Genomic DNA, 23425 nt, shown 5'->3' on the forward strand with positions numbered 1-23425 from the left:
TGGATCCCTGGCAGTGCCCAAGGCCAGGCTGGACAGGGCTGGGAGCAGCCTGGCACAGTGGAAAGTGTCCCTGCCATGGCAGGGGTGGCACTGGGTGGGCTTTGAGGTCCCTTCCAACTCAAATATTCTGGGATTCTGTGATAGTTTTTGAAGAACATTTTGGGCAATAAATTCAGCTGTGCTAAAGGGATTCAAGTCACCTTTGCTGTCCAAGCCTATTTACTCCAGGGGTAAGAGTATCCTTTCAGGCAATAACTGGGGAAAGCAGACACCAGCACTGCCAGGGGCTCTCTGCACTATGGAAAGGCCACAAAAATGACCCCAGTGCTTGGGAGATGGGACTTTCTCCACACCTCTGCTCTCCCAGTCCCATTGTTAGCAGATGGGAACAATGGCAGCACCTTTGGTCAAAGCTGCATCTCTGAGAGCACAAACCACAAGCCACTCACACCAGTCCCCAGCACAGAGGATGAGCCTCATCCATCAATGTGCTGTTCTTTCACAGAGAAAACAACATGCAGTGGGAGACTTTGGAGGAACGTAGAGATTTTGCCATTTCCCTCTGCCAGATAACTCCGGTTACCTAGGAACAGACACTTCTCTGATGCGGCCAGTTCTCCTCATCAAGCACAGGATGAGCATTTATTGTCTTGTGATCAGGAGAAAAACACAAACAAAACCCAGAGCTCCACAGGTGACACGAAACATCACACACAGACACGCCACGTGACGCCCAACCACACCAGGAGCCAGGGCTGGGTTAATGGTGTTAAGAACTTTTAGAAATCTAATGTAAACATTTAAAAACATCTAGAGGAGTCCAAAAAAAAAAAAGAAAAAAATTAAGCCATTTGTTCAGGCAGCGTGTTGGACTTTCTGGAATTACGGTTTCTGGCATTGAAGAGGAGGGAGGGGATGGGATGGAGCTCCCACCTGGAGGTGCATTGATCTCCACAGGGATCTCAGGCAGTGCAGGCTAACAGGGTCTGATTTCGGTGTCCAGCTCCAACCATTCCGGTGGGCAGGCTCCCAGGCACCCCCTCTCCTTGCATCAAACATTTCCAGTGTGACTGAGGGTGGGTGCTTCAACACAGCCCCCAGATTCTCCAAGGGGAAAATCCCAAAGAGAAGTAGGATGTGGAGCCCCCAGCAACGCTTCTCCTCTTGGTTCCTTCAAAACCTCCAACTTGACACACTGAAATCGGGCAGGTATCAAATGGTTTTGAAGAATTTTGGCAAGAGGATGGCAAGGGGCAGGACTGAGGGACACAGGTGCACCATGTCCTGGCTCCCAGGTGTGGCCAATCCCACCTTCAGCCCTCACCCTGTGGTGCATCCATCGTATTTCCAGGGAGTCAACGCCAGGCAGTTCTTTCATCACTCCGATGGCAAGCGACAAAGAACATTTAAAATTACATTTGACACTAGACAAAGGCACCTAAAAGCTTCACAATGCCATCAGGTCATGTTCTGTTAAGAAGGCTCCAAGAGCTCGTCCTCCCAAGCACATTGCACACTCTCCAGGAAAAACCCCTGGTGCTGGGAGCACATTCCACATCCCAGAGCCAGTGGAGGGCTGCTCCTGCAGCAGGGGTCAGTGTGGCTGTAAACGGAAATTTGGGGAAATCTGGGGTTGCTTTTGCTTTGGCCCTGGTAACACAGGGGTCTTGCAGATTCCAGACTGTGCTTCCCTCATTATTTACAGTGTGACACAGGACGAGTTAACAGGGAAACAGGGAATTCTGCAGGGGTGAGGGGGAAGCGGGAGCTCTCCTCTGTGTACTATGATTTCATTAGATAAGGCACATGTAGAGAAAAAATTTCAAAAGACCACTTGCAAATCAATTCCACCTAGCTAGGACCATGTCCCTGTCCCTTTCTAGGAGCCAGTTGTGTTTTCCAGTTGCTCAGTGTGAATTTAGGAATTTGGAATAACCCCATCAACAGCCTGCCAAGGCAGCAGGCTCCAGGTCTGATCCCCAGGGTGCCCAACCCCTCCTAGATCTCCCAAATGGAGCACTCTGGATCATTGGCCAAAACTTTGAAAGCCACAGACTTGAAACACTCACTCCCTATAAAAAAATTGGGAACTGACCTCCCAGTTTGGACAGGTTTTAAAAAATTCACAGCAGGCTGAGGGGGAAGAGGAAACCGCAGCTTTTGCTGCCTGGATCGCTGTAGGACACAGGGAATTGGATGGCTCAGGCACAGAATGGAGATGAATGACAAGGTGGAGGATAATTTCAGGGAAAACAATCCCTCCCAACAGCTTCATCCTCCCTTCAGCTGATCATTGGAGAAAGGCAGGAATCTCTCTCCCATGGAAGTCCTGCCAACTACAGAGCCAACAGCAGCCATGAGGACCAACAAACTTCCCTTGATCTCCCAGATCCCACTGTAACATCTGGAGTTCAGCTACACCAGAAGGCAGAATTAAACTATTCATTGTAACAGAAGCATTTCCAAACCACACTGGGGCTCCAGCAGTGAGATCAATCATTATCTTGCATCCAGCACAAAACCTGGCTGGAAGTTACATGGTGGGGAAATCTCGTGCTGAGTCCCTGTACCAGGGTGAACATCACCAAGGCCCAGTGTCAGCTCTGCACTGGTTTCCACTGGGTTTTGATTCAGGCTTTACAGAGAAATCATGAACCTAAGGAGATGAATCTGTACCTTTGGAACACACAGATCCAGCAAGAGGTTTTGGCAGCAGGGAAAGCAAGAGCTGTAGCATCACAACAGTCTGAGCAGGCAAAGGAGGATTGTGGGGACTTCCCATCCGAGGACTCACCCAGGGCACCTCTGTTACCTGCAGGGATCCTCCCACGGAGGGTGGAGCTTTCACAAAACACTTCAGTGTCACTAGTACCAAATAATTTAAGTGCTGCATTTCCCTTAGAGTGAAAAATTCCACATTATTCATCCAGGAGAGTAAACACCAGTTGCTACTAATGCTCTGATTGCTTTTGCTACAGATGGCGTGATGCTGTGCTGGGCATTCCATGGAAGCTGAGCAGGAGCAGGGGCAGGAGCAGCTGTGGGAGTGCTGCCATCGTGGGGAAGCTGAGCCTTTTCCAGGGATGGTCAGGAGAGGATTCCCTCAAGCAAGGGCAGCGAAGGGTTTGTTCTTAGTCTGCAACGAGGCAAATACTGGTGACTCAAGGCAAACAAAAAGCTTTCTGCCATGGCCGTGCAGTGCAGTGGAGGTGGGAAGGGCTGAGAGCACGGATATTCCTCAGGGATCAGGAGACAAGAACCAGAAAGGTCCTCGAGATGAGTGGGGTGCTTGGGAGGGAATGCAAATGATCTTTTCCAAGAACAAGAATAAAAAGACCAAAAAGGAGAGACTCCAGGCAGTTTGCAGCTGTTGCTGCTTAAGGCCATTGGTTTGCAGAGGGGTAGTTGGGCACTGTGGGATACTCTGGCAGGCTGTTCCCAGAAAAATTGCTGTACTGGGCCTCCCTGCTGGGAGGGTTCCTCCATGCGCCGCTGTTCCACTCATCTTGAGCCTTCTGGAAGCTTCCACCAGCCCCTCGGTAGATTTTATGTACCTAAGGGATAAAAGGGAGGACAAGAGGAGTGTCAGCACCAGGAGCCCAGAGCTGAGCCCCTGCAGAGCCACTTGGCAACAGGATTTGTTCCTGTCTCTATGAAGAGCTGCATTTTTGAGGAACAAAGCACAAGAAATAAAGTAATGCAGGGAACAGAGGTGCAGACAGAGAAAATCAACCCAAAACTTGAACACATTCCCACCATTCAGGTGGGGGATCCCACAGCAAGGCAGCCAGCCCAGGCCAGGGGGTTGAAACCTCTCCAACACAGAGTCCAACACCACTGCTGCCACAGAGCTTCTGTTTTCCTCTCGGGATCCCCTTTGGTCAAGGTGATCCCAAGGAGTGTTAAAAAGTCTCTTTTCCCCAACCCAGCTGTCGAAGAAGAAGTCAGAAGTCTTCAGCTGTTGTTCTCGAGGTTGTTTATTATTTCTTATCTAACACATTTTCTGTCTGGCTTGCTGAGGTCTGTTTTGCAGGTCAGTCTGAGGCACACTGCCCTCCCACGGGGCTGGTGTTGTCTTTTATACTATAAACTTTGTATTTGATATTTACAGTTATGTTCTAATACTTATCACTTATGTTAGACAGTGACTTTTTACTCTACACCAGTCCCAAAGTGCCACCATCACCAAGAAGATGGAGGCCAGGAAGAACAAGGAAGAAGGAGAGGACAACGCCTAAATTCTTCCATTTTGTCCCTTAGACCCCCATAGTCAAATTCTTCAAAATTTCACCTTTCACCCTGTGACAACTACTGTTATGTTACTTAAACTTTTGTGACTTGTAATTCATCATATAACGTTGGTAATTTGCTCCATGGGTTGAGATCAAATTCCCAAGTGTCTCTGGCTTCCTGCCAGGATCTCTGAGCCCCTGCCAGGATTTTGAGCTATCCAGGGCATCCAGAGGGACGTCTTGGGTTCTGACATTTTCCCTGCCTGCCAAAGCTTTCCAGAGAGTCCTACTACAAATCCTTGCTCCTGCAGAGACCCAGTTCCCACCCTGCCACCTGGTCCCCACTGCAGATGCTTCACCACTGACCATCCCAAGGAGCAACAAATCATGGAATCACAGGATTGCTGAGGCTGGAAAAGACCTCCAAGACCACCAAGTCCAACCATCAGCCCAGCTCCACCACCATGGTCACCACTAACCCATGTCCCCAGGGGCTACATCCACACATTTTCTGAACACTCCCAGGGATGATGATTCCACCACCACCCTGGGCAGCCTTCCAACATTTTACAATCCTTTCTGTGAAAATAAATGTTTCCTAATATCCAATCCAAACCTCTCCCCTTCACAGAGCCTCAGGTTCCTCCACATGAAGCTTGCTTTGCATGACACAAAGCAACATCACCACATGACACCGTGACAATTTCCAGCCTGAGCTGTCTTGTGCTGTCTAGATTTGTCCTCCAGAAACTCTGAGAGACATCAACTGACTGCACTGTGCAACCTTTCAAAGCAGTGATGGCTTGTGGTGGCTGCTGAGCTGCCTCTTCACATTACTGTGATACACAGCAGGGATTCTCCAAGGCACAGAGAGATCTGAAGAATCCCAAAATCTCAGAATGGCTTGGGCTGGAAGGAACCTTAAAACCCATCTCATTGTGCTCCCCTGCCATGGGCAGGGACATCTTCCACTAGCAGAACCTACCCTTATGATGCAGATGAGCATTGCAACTGCTGACATCGTGAACATGATGGCAGGGAACAGCATGAACACAGCAGCTGCCACGCTGGTGCTGAAGAAGGTGATGGCTGCCAACCATCCACTGGAAGAAACAGAAAAAGAGACACAATAGCATTATAATCTGCTTTTCAAAGTGTCCATGTTATCAGACAAACTGTTTATGTGCTTATAAGGCCCTGACAGGGGTTGCCCAGAGCAGCTGTGGCTGCCCCTGGATCTCTGGAAGTGTCCAAGGTCAGGCTGGACGGGGCTTGGAGCACCCTGGGACAGTGGAAGGTGTCCCTGCCATGGCAGGGGTGGAATGGGATGGGATTTAAGGTCCTTTTCAACCCAAAGCATTCTGTTTCTGTGATTCGTAACCCAGAAATTACAAGGCAGCTTTTAAGCTCTTGAAAATGAAAGGAACAATGAAAACAATTGACAGAATTCAATGCAGGTATTTCCCCAAGATCTCAACTCTCACTTGTCAGCATCCCTCACTAATCCAGTCTGAGAGCTTTAAGGGACAGCCAGCTGCATGGATTTTGGGAGTAGAAGACATATTCTCAAGGTGCTTTTGTTGTGCATCTAGAGACCAGAACTGGGATCAGGGAACACCAGAGTCCTGTCTTTTACACTCCATCTCCATTCCTTTTCTGGCAAAAACCAGGTGAGGCATCAGCAATTCTGAAACCAGAGCATTAAATGGAGTGCTAAGACTTTCCATTACTTGTAGTTTCAGCAGGAATTGCTCTCAAGTCTCTATAGACAGGAAGTTAAAATGCCAAACAATTATAACACAACCAGGGACAGACACTAACAAGCTCCCATTTATTTTAGAACTCTCACAGTACTTCTCATAGGCCAGCAATGAGTCACCACACTCAGCTCACCGTGTGCTGCCAGCACTGAGGGCAATGCTGAGCCTGACACGGGCTGCTACACCGTAAAAGAAATGGACTGAGGGAAGAGGCTACAAAGAGCAACCAGGTGAAGATCACAGAATTATCTGGGTTGGAAGGGACCTTAAAACCCAGCCAGACCACATGGGCAGGGACACCTTCCACTAGACCAAGCTGCTCTAAGTCCCATCCAACTTGGCCTTGATTTCTGCCCAACACAGCAATGAAACCCGAACTGCGCACCCCAAGAGCAGATACAGCTATGCCACTGGGGAAATCAGAAAGCTTCCTCCTCTGCACCTGGTACAGGCTCCCATCAGTCTCTCCAAGCCCATGGAAGCAGCCACAGCCCAGAGCTCCTGGGCCTGCTGGGACATTCCCACTTACCACGCTCCCCACCCGGAGATGCCGATCGCCTGCAGCACCGTGAGGAGGAACTGCGCCCCAAAGATGAAGAAAAAGGCCATGAAATTAAAGGAACTGTCCGACCTGCGGAGGAAGAAAGGAGGTCAGGGGGGCATTGGCACCTTGTGCTGCTCCACACCCATGTCTGACCCCACCATCACATTCAAACCCTCTACAGTGGTGACTCCAGAGGGTTCCCTCCATGGCTGTGTGCTGGGAGGCTTCTCCCCCTTCCCTGGCAGTGAGAGCACACAGCTCCATGACTCAGCAGCACAGATTGTCTCCCAATAACCTGGCTCTTGCAGTTGCCCTCCCTGAGGAATTGCACCTATGATGACACACAAGGAGAGGCTGAGGGACACAAGTCTCCTACACAGAGAGTCTGAGTCATTCTCTGACCGAATATCAGCCCAGCCTGACACCTGCCCAGCTCTGCTCTGGCAAGGAGGCACACAAGGGCCTGATGCTGGCAGGCAGAGCTTGTCTATACACTAGAAAGGATCACTGAGCACAAGAATTCCAGCTGGGAATGTTTCAGTGTCTGCTTGTCATCATGTTCCCACACCCATGGTAAATAATCCAGCACTGGGACAACTGGGACATCACAGCAGGGAAAACAGCCATGAGAGAGGTGGGTGGTACCCTGAAAGCAGAGGCACACTTCCCATCTCTGCAGGCTCCCCATCATCAGGATGTACAGGTGAGGTCCTTGAGTTTACACAGGTACAATAATTATTCATAATTCATAATTAGCATGAAAATGACCCCAAGCAAGATGTTGACCAGACACATTCACAGTCTCTGTCATGGGTGCACTGGGGGCCCAGCACTGCCCTGCCCAAGTCTGGGCTCTGTCATAACACATCTTCATCCCATCAAACCAGCCACATCTTAAGTTCCTCAAACTATCATTTTTAATGATACAAATGATTCCCATAACTCTAAGGAACTCAAAGGGCCAATGATTTCTCTACAGACCTACAAAAAAGATGCTTGTGAGGCAGTTTGGTGCAAAGGGGAGTTAAAAGAGCTCCAATCACTGCCAGCTCCTGCTTAAACCCTGAAAGTATTTAAATGCTTATTATTTTAATTATTTTTATTATGCTGATGGTTGTTAATTTTATAATTCTAGCCCCTGATGCCTTGGGAGGAGATGAAGAAGGTGAGGCACGTTGAGAAGCCTCCAGTCACACCCACGCTCCTCAGCGCTGCCTGTGTTGGTCTGGGTGTCTGTCACAGATGGTGGCTCTTGAAGATTTATTATCCTTGAGTATCCTCACAATCCCACCCTTCAAGTACCACCTCAGAGTACAGCATTGAGAAAGAAATACTTTAGGCAAGGCCTGCTGACAGTGGTGCCTGTCAGAATCCAATTAACAAGGATTAGGCTCGAGGCTGAGCCTTCAAACAGACTCTTGCAACTCCAACCTGAAGGGGCTGAAGGAGTCTTCATTTGAAAGGATCTGCAGGAATTAGTGGGGATACAGAGAAAAGGTGATTTCTCATCCAGCTTTCTGGTGCAGATTTGCTACAGCTTTGCCCTAGCACCAAAGCTCTGCAGCTAATTTAATTTGGGATACAGTGGGATGACAAAGGTTTTAGAGAAGCATCCTCACAGGATGTCACCGTGTCACAGGACAGGGTGCCAGCACTGAAGGGTGGCCTCCTCCAGGACAAGCAGGGCTGATTTTGCCTCTGCAATCACCACTTGTTATCCCAACAGTGCTGCCCCTCCACAGTGATTTGCAGCCCAACTGCTGTCCCAGGGGATGATCCCTGTGCTCCCCACTCTGTCCCTGGGGTTGAGTCTTTTTTTAACTGCAAGTCCCTGCACAGAGTAACCTCAGGGACCTCTCAGCATTCATTGCATAAACACATCCAAACAACGTTCAAGGAATAATGAGAAACGGCCCTTGTGGAGCCCGGGGGAGGTCAGCAGGGAGGAGTAATTTTTCCCAGACTGTAGAATGGAAATTCCTCTTTGAACAGAGCTCCAGGACTTGGAGGCCCTGGGGCTTCTGAGCTCAGGATGGGGACAAACTCCAGCCCCACAGGGCAAGAGTTCAGAGCTGGGATTTTCACATCATTTGGAACTTTGAGACAAATCCAACCCTTCCCTTTTCAGCAGAAATGACCCTCCCCTGTACTCCATGATGCCACTGGTGATTTAACAGCATCCAGTGCCCAGTGCTGTGGGCACACAAAGCATCAGCTCAGAAGCGCATTTAAACAATTAATTTATCATGGGTTAGACAGGACCCACCTGTCACCTCCCATTTCCATCAGCTGCTTTTGCTGTTGTCCAAACCAGCTCATCACAGAGTCTGGTGAATAATCAAAATCCAGAGTATCCTACCAGGAACAGCTTCACCTCCAGAGGGCAAACCCCTGACTGGTGTGTGGGGTGTGATGGTGGCACTGGGCAGGCCCCTCCTTTCCCTGTGTCAGGCTGGGAACTGCTCAGGACCCTCCTAGCTCTGCCAGGCTTTATACATTAATGTTTGAGTGATGCCTCATGGTCCACAGCAAATGCAAATGATTATTAATTAAAGGAAAAATGTAGGATGGCTTTAAATATTTGTGGAGTTTCAGAAGGCCTGACTCCAGGGAACTGCTTTTATCTAAAAAGCTAAGCAGACAAGCTCTCATGTAGCTGGAGACAGGAATCAGAAGAGTTCTCAAAAACTAATAATAGTCTTCCATTAAAATAAGCCTCAATGAAGCTTTACCAAATTAGTACCTATTTTAATGCTGCACTGAGATGAGGGTGTTGCTAAGTTTGAGATATTTAAGTAAAATACGAATTTAACTCTCTCAGAAGTGTCAAACTGCTCACCTCCAATCTTATGTGACCGTCAGTCCTATATCTAGCATTTAGAAGTAGCCACATTCTTCTTCATTTTGAAAGTAAACAAGACATTGTGTACTTCATCCCAGCCAGAGAGACCTCCCCCAGCAGCACTCCCCAGCAACAACTGAGGAAACTTCCAAGGGAACTGCACCAGAAGCACCTCCTGGGCTGGCACTCACCGAAAGGCTTTGTAGGCAGGTCGGAACCAGCAGACGTAGCCACAGGGGCTGAAGAGGATCAGCCAGAGGATGGCCAGGCCGAAGTTGGCCCCGTAGCCTCCCCCGATCCACCAGGCCAGGCAGGCGATGAGGTTCACGGCCAGCGTGATGCAGTAAACTGGGGAGAGGGCACAGGAGAGAACGTGGGGTGGGGCACTTCCAGGACTTCGGGAGAAAAGGAAACAAAAGGTAATGGCTGGGGCTGTGTGAGAGGGTTGGGATGGAGCTCAGGGAAAGGTTCTTGCCCCCGAGGGTGCTGGCACTGCCCAGGCTGCCCAGGGAATGGTCCCGGCCCCAAGGCTGCCAGAGCTGCAGGAGCGTTTGGACAGCGCTGCCAGGGGTGCTCAGGGTGGGCTTGTTGGGGTCTCCTGGTTAATACCAGGAGCTGGACTGATGGTCCCTGTGGATCCCTGCTAACTCAGGACACCTCAGGACTCTGTGAAGCCCCCAGGGTTACAGTGGGAAGGGCCCCTGGGGCAGCAGTGCAGCTGCTCTGAGTGAGGCACAGGCTCCTGTGTGACCTGGAGCTGGGAGCACAGGAACATCCAGCTCCAGAGGGATCCTGCAGCACAGGGATGAGGGAACTCTTTTATGACCTGTCAAAGCATGGAGAGCTTAGGTAGCAACTGATGTGACCAATAGAAGACTCAGGCCAGTGTTATTATGAATTATGAGCAAGGTCTAATTTCCATTTATAGTAAAACCCCATTGTGAGAGGAGAGGGGGTGACCCTAGCCCTGCCCCTGCCTCCGACTGACTGTGCTGTCTGGGGCTGCCTCAGGAGCCATCTCTGTGCCAGCTCAGTGCCTTGCAGGCTCTCTCTCTGCTTCCCTGGGCCTCTGAGGAAGCCTGGATATCAGCCTGGGGCCTTGGCAGTGCTGCCTTGAGCAAGGGGATAAACAAACTCCAATCAAGCTGAGAATATGGGACCACAGGGGTGGCTTAGAGGCCTTTTCACATCCCTGTTCCTGTCACTTGGATAAAAAGGAACAGTTGACAAAGGCCCCCAGGGCACAGCAGTGCTGCACTAAGTAGTACTATATGAAGGGCTGCTGCTCCCCATTTTCCTGGAGCCCACACCCCTGGAAAGGGGGTTCAGCCCCAAGCCAGGGGCTCCCCACAGCTGTCCCTGCATCCACCCAGGCACTGCCAGGCTCAAAGAGGCCAATTTACAAGCTCCTGTTTTGGAAAACTGCTGGTGACTCTTCAAACCCTTTGTGGTAACCTGTATCAACAAGCACAGAGAAAGGAGAAGGTGGAAGGTCCAAACACCAAAGGCCCTCCAGCACAGCCTGGTGATAAACTCATGGTGACACCCTGGACCTTGGCCTCAGTTATTCAGGCAAAATTAAACCCTGAATTTCTCTTTACCTGTGCCAAGGGAACCCTGCCCATGCCCCACTCCACTCCCTGCCATGGCTCTGCAGCTCATCTACTCATCACTGCCTTGGTCCTCCTGGGCACTGACCCACCTGCCTTCACACAGCTTGGGGGTCCTAAACAACTGCAAGGTTTTATGGTCACAAAATCATACTGACAACACAGTCAGGGGAACAAAACCTATACCCAGCTGCTACTTCTGGCTTACACGTGGCCTGAGAGTAAAATAAAACATTGTTTTACTGCAAAAAACATGTATTCTGAGTAGCCAACAAAGCTTTGTACACAATGGTTTGGATGTGTTAATGCTGGGGGGAAGAATATTAGTTCTTTAAATTAATTAATTCTATGTATTTAAACTAACAGTTTGTAGATTCCCCATCCCTGGAAGTGTCCCAGGCCAGGCTGGACAGGGCTTGGAACAGCCTGGGATAGTGGAAGGTGTCCCTGCCCAAGGCAGGGGGTGGCACTGGATGGGCTTTAAGGTAATTCCAACCCAAACCATTCAGGGATTCCATGAATCTGTGATATTTCATTTACACACCAATTAGCTGTACTTCTCCAAATATTCATTTTCCGAAGCTATTTATTCTCCAAAAGTTACTTATTTTTAAATACCCAACAAAACAACACCAAGCCAGGGGCATCTGCAGAGTTCTAAGGAACTTTTGGCTCTCCCTGTGCCTCAGGCTGGAGTTTGCTCTCCAGCAGTGGGAGCTCTGGTACAACCTTCCCCAAACCTCCCTCCACCTTAATCTAGTGCTCACATCCAATTAAAGTAATGAGCAATCACCCTTCCAGCAACGACTTGTGTGTTTCTACTTTTCAAAACTGCCCTTTCCTTGTTTACCTTCTTCCCTTTACACATCTCTCTCCAACCCACGGCAAAAAATCAGGGAGACCCCCAAAGGAAGTGCACTGCAGATGGAAATGTGAAACTCCTGAGTGCAGGAGATGGAAATGTGAAACTCCTGGTGCAGATGGCAGCTCTCCTGGCCATGCCCAAATCCCTGGCTCTCCTCCAGCCTGCCATTAACTCGACTGAGGGACTCTTTGTTTTGGGAGAGGGGAGGACAAAGGCGGCTTTACAGCTTCTACATCGCACCAGTGAGTCTGGAGGGACAGGCAGCTTCTTCAGGCAAGAAAATTACAGAGCTCATTGCAGCAGCTCCACATAACCAAAGAACAATGGAGCCATGGATTATGCCATTATTTATGCACACAAATCTCTCTCCTACACACATCCCGTGCATCTGGAATAAAAGCCACGCCACCAAATGCAGAGCTGGCAGAAAACAAGCTTTCCTTCAGTGAGAAGGGTAAAGAGGATGACAAGCATTTGGGGGAAAAAAAAGATAAGCAAGGCAAAAAGATTCTTAATCTTGCAAAGCATTCCCTGTGGTTTCCTAGGCCTGCCACACCGATTTCATTCCTTGCAGGAGAATGGTCAATTTTCATTCCTGGGTCCTCAATGGCTGAGGCAAACAACAGGAGCCCAGGGCCAGGAGCTCTGTTCACACAGAGTATCAGCACATCACCAGCTGTCACAGCATCAGTTCCCAACTCCAGCAGGATGTTTGGGGGGCTCTGGAGAGTTAAAGAAGAGCCAGCATGCAGCTAGAAGATAGTGCATCCATTGGGAAGGGAAATGTGGGAATAAGAGGGAGTTTTGGCCTTTCTAGAACAATGTGGGGAGCCAGGTAGCAGCAAATGGGCCACATTTATTTTGTCTGAAATTCTCCTATTCCTCTTCCTTTAGGGGAATGGGGAATTTCCTTAAGGTAGCTTTTTTGGGGAGTTAAATAGGGTTTAAAAAAGGCTGGAGAGGGATTTGGGACAAGGCCTGGAGGGACAGGACACGGGGGAATGGCTCCCACTGCCAGAGGGCAGGGCTGGATGGGATCTTGGGCAGGAATTGTTCCCTGGCAGGGTGGGCAGGCCCTGGCACAGTCCAAGGCCAGGCTGGATGGGGTTTGGAGCAGCCTGGGATAGTGAAGGTGTTCCTGCCCATGGCAGAGGTGAGACTGGATGGGCTTTAAGGTCCCTTCCCACCCAAACCAGTCTGGAATTCTATGACCATTTGACATTAATAAAGGTATCAAACATGGTCTGCTTTCTCCCTCAGATTTACTATCAGACTTTTCCAGCACTGATAACCTCCTTTCTTCAAGATCCCTCAAGGATTCAAGGCACGGCAGCTTAAAATTCAGGTATAAAGTTATATTAGAGTGTTCTAAGGGGGATCGTTGCTCCTCATCAAAACTTTAAAGCACATTAATCATTGAGATCTATGGAGTTTTACTACACAAATACCTTTTTCCAGCACAGGTGTTTTTTACTGAACTTACAGATCCACACATGATAGATTCTCTTCACCAGGAACTGGTAATCGATGGGGATTTCATCAGCAAAATTCTGGTAGAAACATGGTTTCAGAGGGATGAACTTGGGGAGCGGCGGGAAGTTATTCACCTTTTCTGGAACACAGAACACACATTTCAGCTGGGAGCAGAAATGTCTAGTATCCTCCACACCTTCCTAGCAGTGCTGCATGTTCATCCTCCCCCCAGACCACAAATATATTGGTTTTCTTCCTCAGCAGTGGACAGGACATTTGTTCTACTACACACAAGGCTGAGAGAGGGGAACAGGAACAAGCTAATAAACATCACGTGGATTTAACACCTTTACACATCAGTGTGAAGTTGTGTGAAAGGTGTTGCAAGGAAAGAAACCACTTTAAAGCTCCATGATGAGCTGCCTCAGGAAGGGGAAAGTGTCAGCAACATCTGGGGGAAACAGCTGCACAGAGGTGTTCAATTACAACCCTTCAAAAATCCACAGCAAGAGGAAAGAAAGGCTGGGGAGTGTCCAGACAAGCAGATTTACCTTCAGCCACCAGCTCTGGGTAGGCAAGAGCATGTTCTGGCCATGGGTCAGGCCTCAGGATCTGTTGTAGCCTGGGACAATAAGGAATTGTGTACCCAGGTATCATACAGTTCATGGAATAAGTCAGAATTGGGAAGGAATTCCTGTCCCTGGCACAGGGTGCCCAGAGCAGCTGTGGCTGCCCCTGGATCCCTGGCAGTGCCCAAGGCCAGGCTGGACAGGGCTTGGAGCAGCCTGGGACAGTGGGAGGTGTCCCTGCCATGGCAGGGGTGGCACTGGATGGGCTTTGAGGTCCCCTCCAACCCAAACCATTTTGTGATTCCACGATTCTGTGTCAGGGATGATCTTGTTTTGAAAACATACAAGATTTTTAATGGAAAAATGGTACATTCAAGTTTTTCCTGCAAGGTTAAGGCATAGGGAAAAAAAAAAAAAAGGCAAAGAAAAAAAAAAAAAGCTTTGCATTCAGAGACAATAAATCAGCAAATGCTGCCAAAAGCTATATGGTGAAGAAAACTCTACCTTGGGAAGAATTTTTGTTTTAAAATCAAGTAATTAAATGCCTAAATCCTCAGCTGCTGTCAGCTCCCAGATTTGTCCGTGTGCCTGGATGTGTGCTCCTACATGTTTGGGAATGTTTGCTCTTGCCTTCCAGAGCTGATTAAAGTTTGATTCCAGGGCATTGTGACTAATTGTCTCTAGCCTCCTTCAGCCCCAGTAAACAGAATTAAAAACAACCAGAGGAAGAGATGAAGAATGTCCTGGGAAAACCTCCAAATGGCACAGGAGACAAGAGGAAATGTCTGAACAAGAACTGTCAGCACAAGAGTTCCCCTTCCCTTCCCATTATCTCCGGCTGAGGAGACATTTTGCAGGAGCAGCTCCTCAGCTCCGTTTGAAGGTTGGCAGGGAAGAGCCTGGAGCTGCAGCCAGGCTTGAGGAAGGAAAAAGGCTTTCCCTCATGCATATTTTCACACAGAAAATATGGTGAGAACGCCCACTGGGAATACATCAGAAGGAGCTATGGAAAAATGTCTGAAGTCACCAGCCCAATTTGACTTCTCCTGATAAAAACAAACATCAAGCCCCTCCTCACCCCTCTCCCTTAAACCCACTTTACATTCATTCAGATGCTCTCCAAGCTGGTTTGAGTTACTGGTTAACACCACTGCTGACTCCATCCCGTGGAGAGCTGATGGCCCACGGATGCTTTCAAAGTCCACAGGAATTTGGACTCCTCTGCATTAATTTTTTGTTTGCTGTAAACACCTAATGGGATTTCTCCTGCACAGTGTGTCCCTGCAGCCTAGAAAGGGATTTAACAATGCTGGATCAAGGGAAGGGGAGGGGACACAGCTTTTAAAGCTGAAAGGACAGGTCTCTAGGGAAGCCAGGAAGACCAAGATTAATCAATCACAGTAAAAGCTGATTCTCTAACAATTTTTTGTTTTTTTTCTGAGGGATGAGGAAAATTTGTTCTGTCCCTCTTCAACAGCTGAAGCTGCAGATTGTTCCTTTGGTTCTGCTCTCTCCCATTTTCTGTCATGGACAGAGCTGCTGCCAGCTCCCAGTGCAGAGCTCCCATGTGGTGGGGCCAAAACCAAGCAGCCACTGCAGTTTGTAATTTTTCAAGCTCATAAAATGGTCCAAACATCCCCAGGATTGTTTGCTAGGTACACAAAGCTGGGGATTACACCTCTTCTCTGCTGCTGCCCAGCTGCTCCCCACCTCCTCCCACCCAGAGACCCTGCAGTTGCCAGCTGTTCTGGGTTACTTCTGAGATTAGACAAAATAAATTACATGAAAATATCCCCTTTTATGTCTGACTGCAGAGCTTGGAGTGCTACAGTTCTCTCATCAACACATCTGATCAGCAAATGCACCCCATGCTTTCAAAAACCAAACTGCATCACCCATGAGCAGCAGCGTGAGGCAAATTCCAGACTTCCTCTTACTTTAAAAAAGGTTGAAATTTTGTTACTAGTTTCACTACAAGTATAATTCAGATGGATTAATGTCAATAGTACAGCTAGGAACACTGTGGAAAGCCTCTGGAAAGAAGGAATTATTCTCATGTACATTGTTTCAGGTGACAGATCAGGACACAGCAGGAAAGTGAATGTGACCAAGCCACGAGAAGTAGCTGAAGAGCTTTAGGGATCACCAAGGTCTTGGAGAGGGACACAGGTCACATTCCTGACATGTTACAGCATCATGAACAACTCCCTGAAACCACTCTCCCTACTGGCTGTACCCGAGGTGCTCTTACCTGCCATTTCTAATACTTGTGTTCCCTGGTGAGGTTTCAGACAGAGCAATAGATCTATGGGAGAAAGAAAATCAGGTCAGCACATGCCACTAAGCAGAATCCAGAAAACCTCCTGGAACTGGGAATGTTCCCAGTGTGTGACAAACACTAGCCCAGGGTATCCAGTACAAACTACTCATATCCATCACCCAAAGGAAGAAGGCTGGAGCCCCCCAAGCAGGATCCTGATTTCTCCTTGTGCAGAGGAAGCTCTGGCAGCCCCTCATTCAGCCACTTAGAAGGTTTGCATCATCCAGCAGCAAACAAAAGTGCCCCTGGCAAAGGCTGAGGATGCTCAGGGAGCCCCTGCCAGAACACCTGCAGCTCCCAGGGGCAGCCACACAGGTCAGGGTGGGACCCAGCAGAGCTCATACTTTGGAAGAGAAATGTGTAGAGCTCACCAGACTTAATGCCTCATTGAGGTGTTGAGATGATTTGTTGGCTCCTGGCTCTCTGTGGTGCTTCCCAGCTCCTGGAACAAACAGATAATCTCTGTTAGCTGGGCACTAAACTCCTGCTTAACAAAAAATAATCAGCTGGAACCGAACCAAACACCCCTTGTTATTTTAGAAATTCTGCACAAATGCAGATTCATTCTTCCTGTTACCACCACTGAGTGTGGCTGTAGCTCTGGCAGAAGCAAATCCTGGGAAGTTTACCCAGCATCAGCCGTGTTGCTGATTTTGGCAGAGCTGATCCCACAGATGAAATACACAGAGAGGTCTTTGCTGAGTTTTAATTCCACCCCTTCTTCCTTAAGGACAAAAACACCATGTGTCCCTACCTGCAAATCCCAGAATGGAAACACAGAACACACAAACCAACCCTGCAAACCAGCACTGGATTATGACAGAAAAGAAAGCAGTCTAGACTAAAATATGCCACTAAAAACACCAGCAGCCTCAGCAGCAGGGTCAGAACAGCCACACTGTACCCAAATCCCTCAGGATTTACAGCAGCTGGTTCTGCTGCACCTTGGTGCTGTCCTCAGGTAAGGTCTGGAGGCTGCAGAGTTTTGCACTGGCACAGCTGTTTTCTTGGGTTGCTTTTCCTTTTCTTTTCATTTGAGCTGCTCTAACCTAGCCTGTGGAGACAGCAGCACCTGGGACTGTACCAGCAGCCTGCTCTTCCTCTGCAGAGATGTACAAGCTTAAATATGTTTGCACAGAGGAAACCATATTATTTTCCTGGACCAGTCTCCAGCAAGCCCCAGCATGTGGACAGGAGGCTCTGTCCCCATCCCTGCCACAGCTGAGGCCTCAGGGCTGTCCCTCAACACCAACACTGCCCCACACCATTTTGTAACTGATGGTTTGGAAATGGGAGCCTTTTGCTTTGCATTTTTCAAATGTGTGAATAGAAAACAAAGGATGAAGACGGTTAAGAACACCATTAAAACTTCACCCCACCCTTCTGCAGCTGCTCTCAGTTGAGATCTGGGAATTTCAGGGGGAGAACAAATGGCCCATGAACACCAGCTACACTAAAGCACTAAGAGAGAGAAATCCTTTACTGAAGAATGAGCCTGCAAATAAACCTCTTCTTCTTCTTCAGAGGATTACTTAGCTACTGCACTTCAGTGTTGGTGTCCTACAGCTGCAGAGAGGTGTTTGTCCACTGGAAAAAGGATCAGAAGAAAAGACTGAGGGGGACACTCCTGGCTTGACAGAGCCAGACAATGGATTTCCTGCAATGGCCAAACAATGGTTTTCCTGTGTCCTCCTCTCAAGGCAGCCTGTGGTGCTGTGGAGAGGTTTTAACTCAAATAAATAAATAAAACCCCCAGATAAAGCAGCATTCTGGTGATGCACCCCCTTCCATAGAAAGATGTGGTTTGGATCCACAAAGCAGCATTAAGAACAATTCTTTCAGCAAGGATAAGCACACATGGCCATGTTTTACACTGAGTAATCACTTCCTGAGATGTGCTGACCTTCCCAGATCCTGGTAAAAGGATAGGGAGCTTCTTCCTAATAATTTCTTCCCAATATCCAATCTAACCCTGCCCTCTGTCAGTTTGAAGCCATTCCCCCCTGTCCCTTCACTACACCCTCTTACAAACAGTCCCTCTCCAACACGTAAATCAGATCTCTGTTCACATGGATATTTTCAGTTTAATTGGGAATAGGTGAAACCCAACACCCTGCACCCACTGCAAATACTTTCTTAATCTATAATCCACTACTTGTGGAGGGAGGAAAATCCCACACATGCTAAGGAAACTCCGGTGTGAAGTGAACTTCCTTTTTCCACCGTGCTCATCCATGGTCAATGAATAACTCCGAAGTTCACAGTCCAATGCACATGACTCAGGAGTCCACTGGAGACACTTGGAGCTTTTCTTTACCAGGATCTCGCAGACAAAATGCCCTGTGTCACTTCCAGGGACACCACTTCCCTCTCAAACCAAGACACAAACACAAACAGTGCTGTTTTTCCAGGCAGACAACAGCATGATTCCTTTGAATGTGACTGCAGTGTGAAACACTGCACCACCTCAGACTAGGGAAAATGTTGTGAAGGAATTCCTGTAGGAATCTGCTTTGAGGCACATTTTGAGTATCATAGAATCCTGGAAGATCCTGAGCTGGAAGGGACCCTCAGGGATGAAATCCAGCCCCTGTCCCTGCCCAGCCACCCCAACAAGCCCACCCTGAGCACCCCTGGCAGCGCTGTCCAAACGCTCCTGCAGCTCTGGCAGCCTTGGGGCCGGGACCATTCCCTGGGCAGCCTGGGCAGTGCCAGCACCCTCGGGGGCAGGAACCTTTCCCTGAGCTCCATGCCAAGCCCTGGCACAGCTCCAGCCCTTGCTGGCCTCCTGTCCCTGTCCCAGAGCAGAGCTCAGCCCCTGCCCCTCTGCCTCCCCTGGGGAGGAGCTGCAGCCCCCGAGGAGCCTCCCCTCAGTCTCCTGTGCTCCAGCTGAACGAGCCAAGTGCCCTCAGCCGCTCCTCAGAGCCTTCCCCAGCTCCGTGTCCCTCCTTTGGGCACTCTCCAACAGCTCTGGATCCTTCTGAGCTCGTGGTGCCCAAAGTGCCCCCAGCCCTGGAGGTGAGGCTGCCCCAGTGCAGAGCAGAGTGGGACAGTCCCTCCCTGGCCTGGTGCCCCCCAGGACAGGGTGGCCCTTTGGGCTGCCAGGACACAGCGGTGACTCAGATCCAACTTGCCACTGACCAGGACCCCCAGGGCCCTTCCCACGGCGCTGCTCTCCAGCCTCACTCCCAGTCTGTCCCTGCATCCAGGGCTGCCCCATCCCTGGGCAGCATCTGACACTTGCCCTTGTCACTTGTCACATGGTTGGGTGTTGCTCAGCCCCCATTTGTGAGGGACTCTCTGTGGGGCCTCTCTGCCTTCCAGGGGGTCAGCAGCTCCTTCCAATTTAGTATCCCCAGCAAACTTACTGAGTATCCCCTGCATTCCTGCTACTGCAACACTACTCCTCAGTCCCCTGCTTTATTCTGTCCATATCAAGTAATTTTAAAAGTTTATTTCTCCCTGCTGTTTTCTCCACTATCACAGAAAGGTGGCAGAGAACAAGCAAAGGCCAGGCCAGAAGACGAGCATTGACAGGGAGGTGGGAGAGCTGAATTCATTCCTGCTTTGCCATAAAACCACCAAGTGACCTGGAGCACGTCCCCAAGACCAGATTCACAGGACACTGGCTCCTCTCGTGCCCTGCAGATGTCCCAGCCAATCTCAGAAGAGCCCAATAACCCAAGCTTTCCATCCAACAGATCCCCCAGTTTCTGAGTCCTTGCTTTAGGATATTTCCTGTACTGCCTCTGTATTTTCATTCTGATTTGATGACTCTGCTCCCAGGGAACACGTGACAGGACAAGAGGAAATGGCCTCAAGTTGTGCCAGGGGAGGTTCGGGTTGGACATCAGGAGGAATTTCTCCATGGAAAGGGTGGTCAGGCTGTAGCAGGGGCTGCCCAGGGAGGTTTGGAGCCCCCATCCCTGGAGGTGCCCAAGGAAGGGCTGGATGTGGCACTCAGAGCTCTGGGCTGGGGACAAGGTGGGGATGGGGCACAGGATGGACTCAATGACCTTGGAGGTATTTTCCAGCTGTAAGGACTCTGACTCTGTGATGCAGCAAGGCAAGCTTCCACACAATCCTGTACTCCAGGGTTTCACCCAGAGCACTCTGCCAAGAGCAAACAGAGGGGCAGGATCCCAGCACAGAGCAGAACTGTCCGCACTCCCTCATCAACGGGGATTTAATGACGGGAACACAAGAGGAATGAGGAACCTGGGCACAACACACAATCCTGACAGCAGTTCAAGCTGAGCCTCTGGGGAGGACCATCAGCCTACCAGGCTTTCAGAACCCACCCTGAGCCAGCAGACCCCAGACCTTTCAGAAGAGCCTAAAAGGAATGAGACCCCTGCAGGGATCCCAGAGATCTGGGTTTGAAATCACCCAGCTAAGCAGAGAATCATCTCAGCCTCTGCTGCTCCCAACACAGGCAAACATCCTTCTCATGATCTCTCCAGCTGAATTTAAAGAGAAAGTGGTGGCTCTGCACTGGTTTCAAGACAAAAGGCTGGGTTTGAGCCTCTTCCAGATGCCCAGCTCTTACCAGGAACTTCCCAGAGAGCCCAAGGCAGCAGCAGCCACTCCAAAACAATCAGCTCAGCACTACAAACCCAGAGCTGACACAGCCTGGCTTTGGCAGTGCTTCCTCCCCCTGATGCACCACCAGCCCTCACGGGTGGGACACTGTCCCTGCAGTGACACAACCAGCCAAAAAATAACACCAAAAGCCACCCACAACCAGTATGGCAGCAGTGCCCTGAGAAAAGGAGCAGGGGACAGTGAAGTTACAAGGGTTATCCCCCTCCCACATTATTCCAGGAGGCTCATGGGGACTTCTGGCTATACAGGGGCTTCTGCTGCCCCATGTCCCCCCCATCCTGGAGGTAGGGACACAGCAGATGTGGGAGCAATTCCCCTCAGGGCTCCCCCAGCCTGTTTACACAGCCCTGTGCTGCCTCAGCAGGTGGGCAGGAGCTTTAATTTGCCTATGCAAAACCCACAGCAGACAAATATTGATTTTGGTACAACCACGTCCAGAAGTGAAGCGTGTCTGCTCAGGAACAGAAGCTCAGATGGCTCAAGAAGGCAGAAAGCACAGAAACACCCGTGCTTAGGACACCAGCCTGTTCCACCCCTTGTCACCTGCTCAGACTGGCCGGCCCGATCCCCCCGCGCCCACCTCAGCGAGCGCCCGGTCCCGCTCCCCCCGGGGTCGCCGCGGGGCGCGCCGGGAAACAGAGTCCCGCCAGTCACGGCCGCCGCTGCGCGCCCCGCGCCGTGAACTACAATTCCCAGAGTGCCTCGCGGCGCGCACCCACCGCTATCATGTGAGGGACTGGGCGGAGGGGAGGGGCGGTGGCGCGGGACGGCAGGCGGGAGGGACAGAATTGTCTGAGGTACCGGGACCGCGCCCGCCGGGGGGAGCTGCTGGGGGTGCCGGGACATGGCCGGGAGAGCGGGAACGTTCACCGGGCAGAGAGAGGGCTGCAGGGGAGCTCAGAGTCCCTTGCAGGGCCTGAAGGGGCTCCAGGAGAGCTGCAGAGGGACTGGGGACAAGGCCTGCAGGGACAGGACACAGGGAATGGCTGCCACTGCCAGAGGGCAGGGCTGGATGGGATCTTGGGCAGGAATTGTTCCCTGGAGGGTGCCGGGACATGGCCGGGAGGGACAGGACACAGGGAATGGCTGCCACTGCCAGAGGGCAGGGCTGGATGGGATCTTGGGCAGGAATTGTTCCCTGGCAGGGTGGGCAGGCCCTGGCACAGGGTGCCCAGAGCAGCTGTGGCTGCCCCTGGATCCCTGGCAGTGCCCAAGGCCAGGCTGGACAGGGCTTGGAGCAGCCTGGGACAGTGGGAGGTGTCCCTGCCCTGGCAGGGGTGGCACTGGATGGGCTTTGGGGTCCCTTCCCACCCGAACCGCTCTGTGATTCTGGTACAGCTCGGTCCTGAGAGCACAGAAGAAATTAAAGTTTTTCCAATTCAAAATCTTGATGGATTCATTTTCAGTCTCACTCTGCTAAAATTTAAAATCACTCTTTCCAACATTATTAGTTGTTTGTGGGGATTTTTTACTTTACTTTTTTTTTTTAACTTTTTTTACTTCATAAAACAGACTTTATTTTTGTTCCTGTGTATTTTGTGCAATATACATCTATGTACCCACAGAACACACCTCAGTAAAAAGGTTGTCACCCATACATTACGTTACTTTATATTTAATGTAATGAAAATTTCCAACAACAGTTTTGTCCTTAAATTAGTATTTCTTCCTCCCCCTGCCCTCCCTTCCTAAGCTGCCTGGTCTAAAAGAGGAATTTTATTTTGTTTCTTTAATTTTTTTTTTCTGGTCCTTTCCAGCCTGAGCACTTCTAGAGCTCCTTAAGTCCTTATTTTCACCACATTAGACTCCTTAATATAGCAGGGATCCCTCTGCAAGGTCTCAGCTCTGCAAATCCTATTAATTCGGGTGTATAAAACCCCAGCTGGCCTTTCAAAGCCATTTCCAAGCGCTGGGGCCGTGCTTTCTGTCCCTGCCAGCTCCAGCAGTGTCAGGCTCATCCCTCCTTGCTGAGAAATGCTGAGACCTCTGTGAAAACCTGCCCGAAACTCTCTCCAAAGCACGCCGAGCTGCCCTGGAATCCCTCCGGATCCTCGCCACGCAGGGCAGATTTTGGGTGTGAACCAGCAGAGGTCACTCGGCCCCAGTAAATCCAGTGCTGCAGGACCAGTGAAACAGGGAGCGCTACTGGGGACAGCGCCCGGCCACCCCAAACTCCTGTCCCTGTTCCGTGGGATCCTGTCCCTCCTGAGCCCGGGCTGCAGAATTCCCAGCTTCTCCCCTGCAGCCATTTTCCCTGAACTTTTTTTTTTTTTTTTTTTTTTTTTTTTTTTTTTTTGGGGGGGGGGGGGAATTTTTAAATATAACAAAAAACATAATAAAATAATTTTAAAATAATATAAAAACAAATATTTTTTTTTTAATGAAAGCCAAAATGTCAGTGTGCAGCAAGCCAAGGGTCTGGAGCTCCCACATGGAACACAGCGGTTCCCTGGACACCCCAGGAACCCCAAAGTGGGTGATGGCCTTTCCCAACATCTCCACAAGCTGTGCCCTGCTTTGCCCAGGGTCTATCCCGCAATATCTGAACCCCAGATGGGTGGGAAGGAGGAGGAGGAGGAGGAGCTGTGTTGTCCCCTGGGATGGC

The 23425-nt window shown here is 50.0% G+C and overlaps 1 protein-coding gene across 1 annotated transcript; it reads right to left on the reverse strand.

The window, feature by feature from the left end:
* Window positions 1-609: 609 nt before the first annotated feature.
* SCAMP4 (secretory carrier membrane protein 4) lies at window positions 610-21514 on the reverse strand. Its single transcript, XM_041423409.1, has 8 exons — window positions 21401-21514; window positions 16587-16657; window positions 16147-16200; window positions 13337-13465; window positions 9570-9726; window positions 6522-6623; window positions 5218-5335; window positions 610-3554 (listed from the first exon to the last, which is right to left on the reverse strand). Exons 3-8 carry the CDS (start codon window positions 16151-16153, stop codon window positions 3378-3380), a joined length of 690 nt encoding a protein of 229 aa, XP_041279343.1. The 5' UTR covers window positions 16154-16200; window positions 16587-16657; window positions 21401-21514; the 3' UTR covers window positions 610-3377.
* Window positions 21515-23425: the final 1911 nt, after the last annotated feature.

Source organism: Onychostruthus taczanowskii, unplaced genomic scaffold (assembly GCF_017590055.1).
Source record: "Onychostruthus taczanowskii isolate IOZ18803 unplaced genomic scaffold, ASM1759005v1 scaffold110, whole genome shotgun sequence".
Classification (NCBI taxonomy): domain Eukaryota; kingdom Metazoa; phylum Chordata; class Aves; order Passeriformes; family Passeridae; genus Onychostruthus; species Onychostruthus taczanowskii.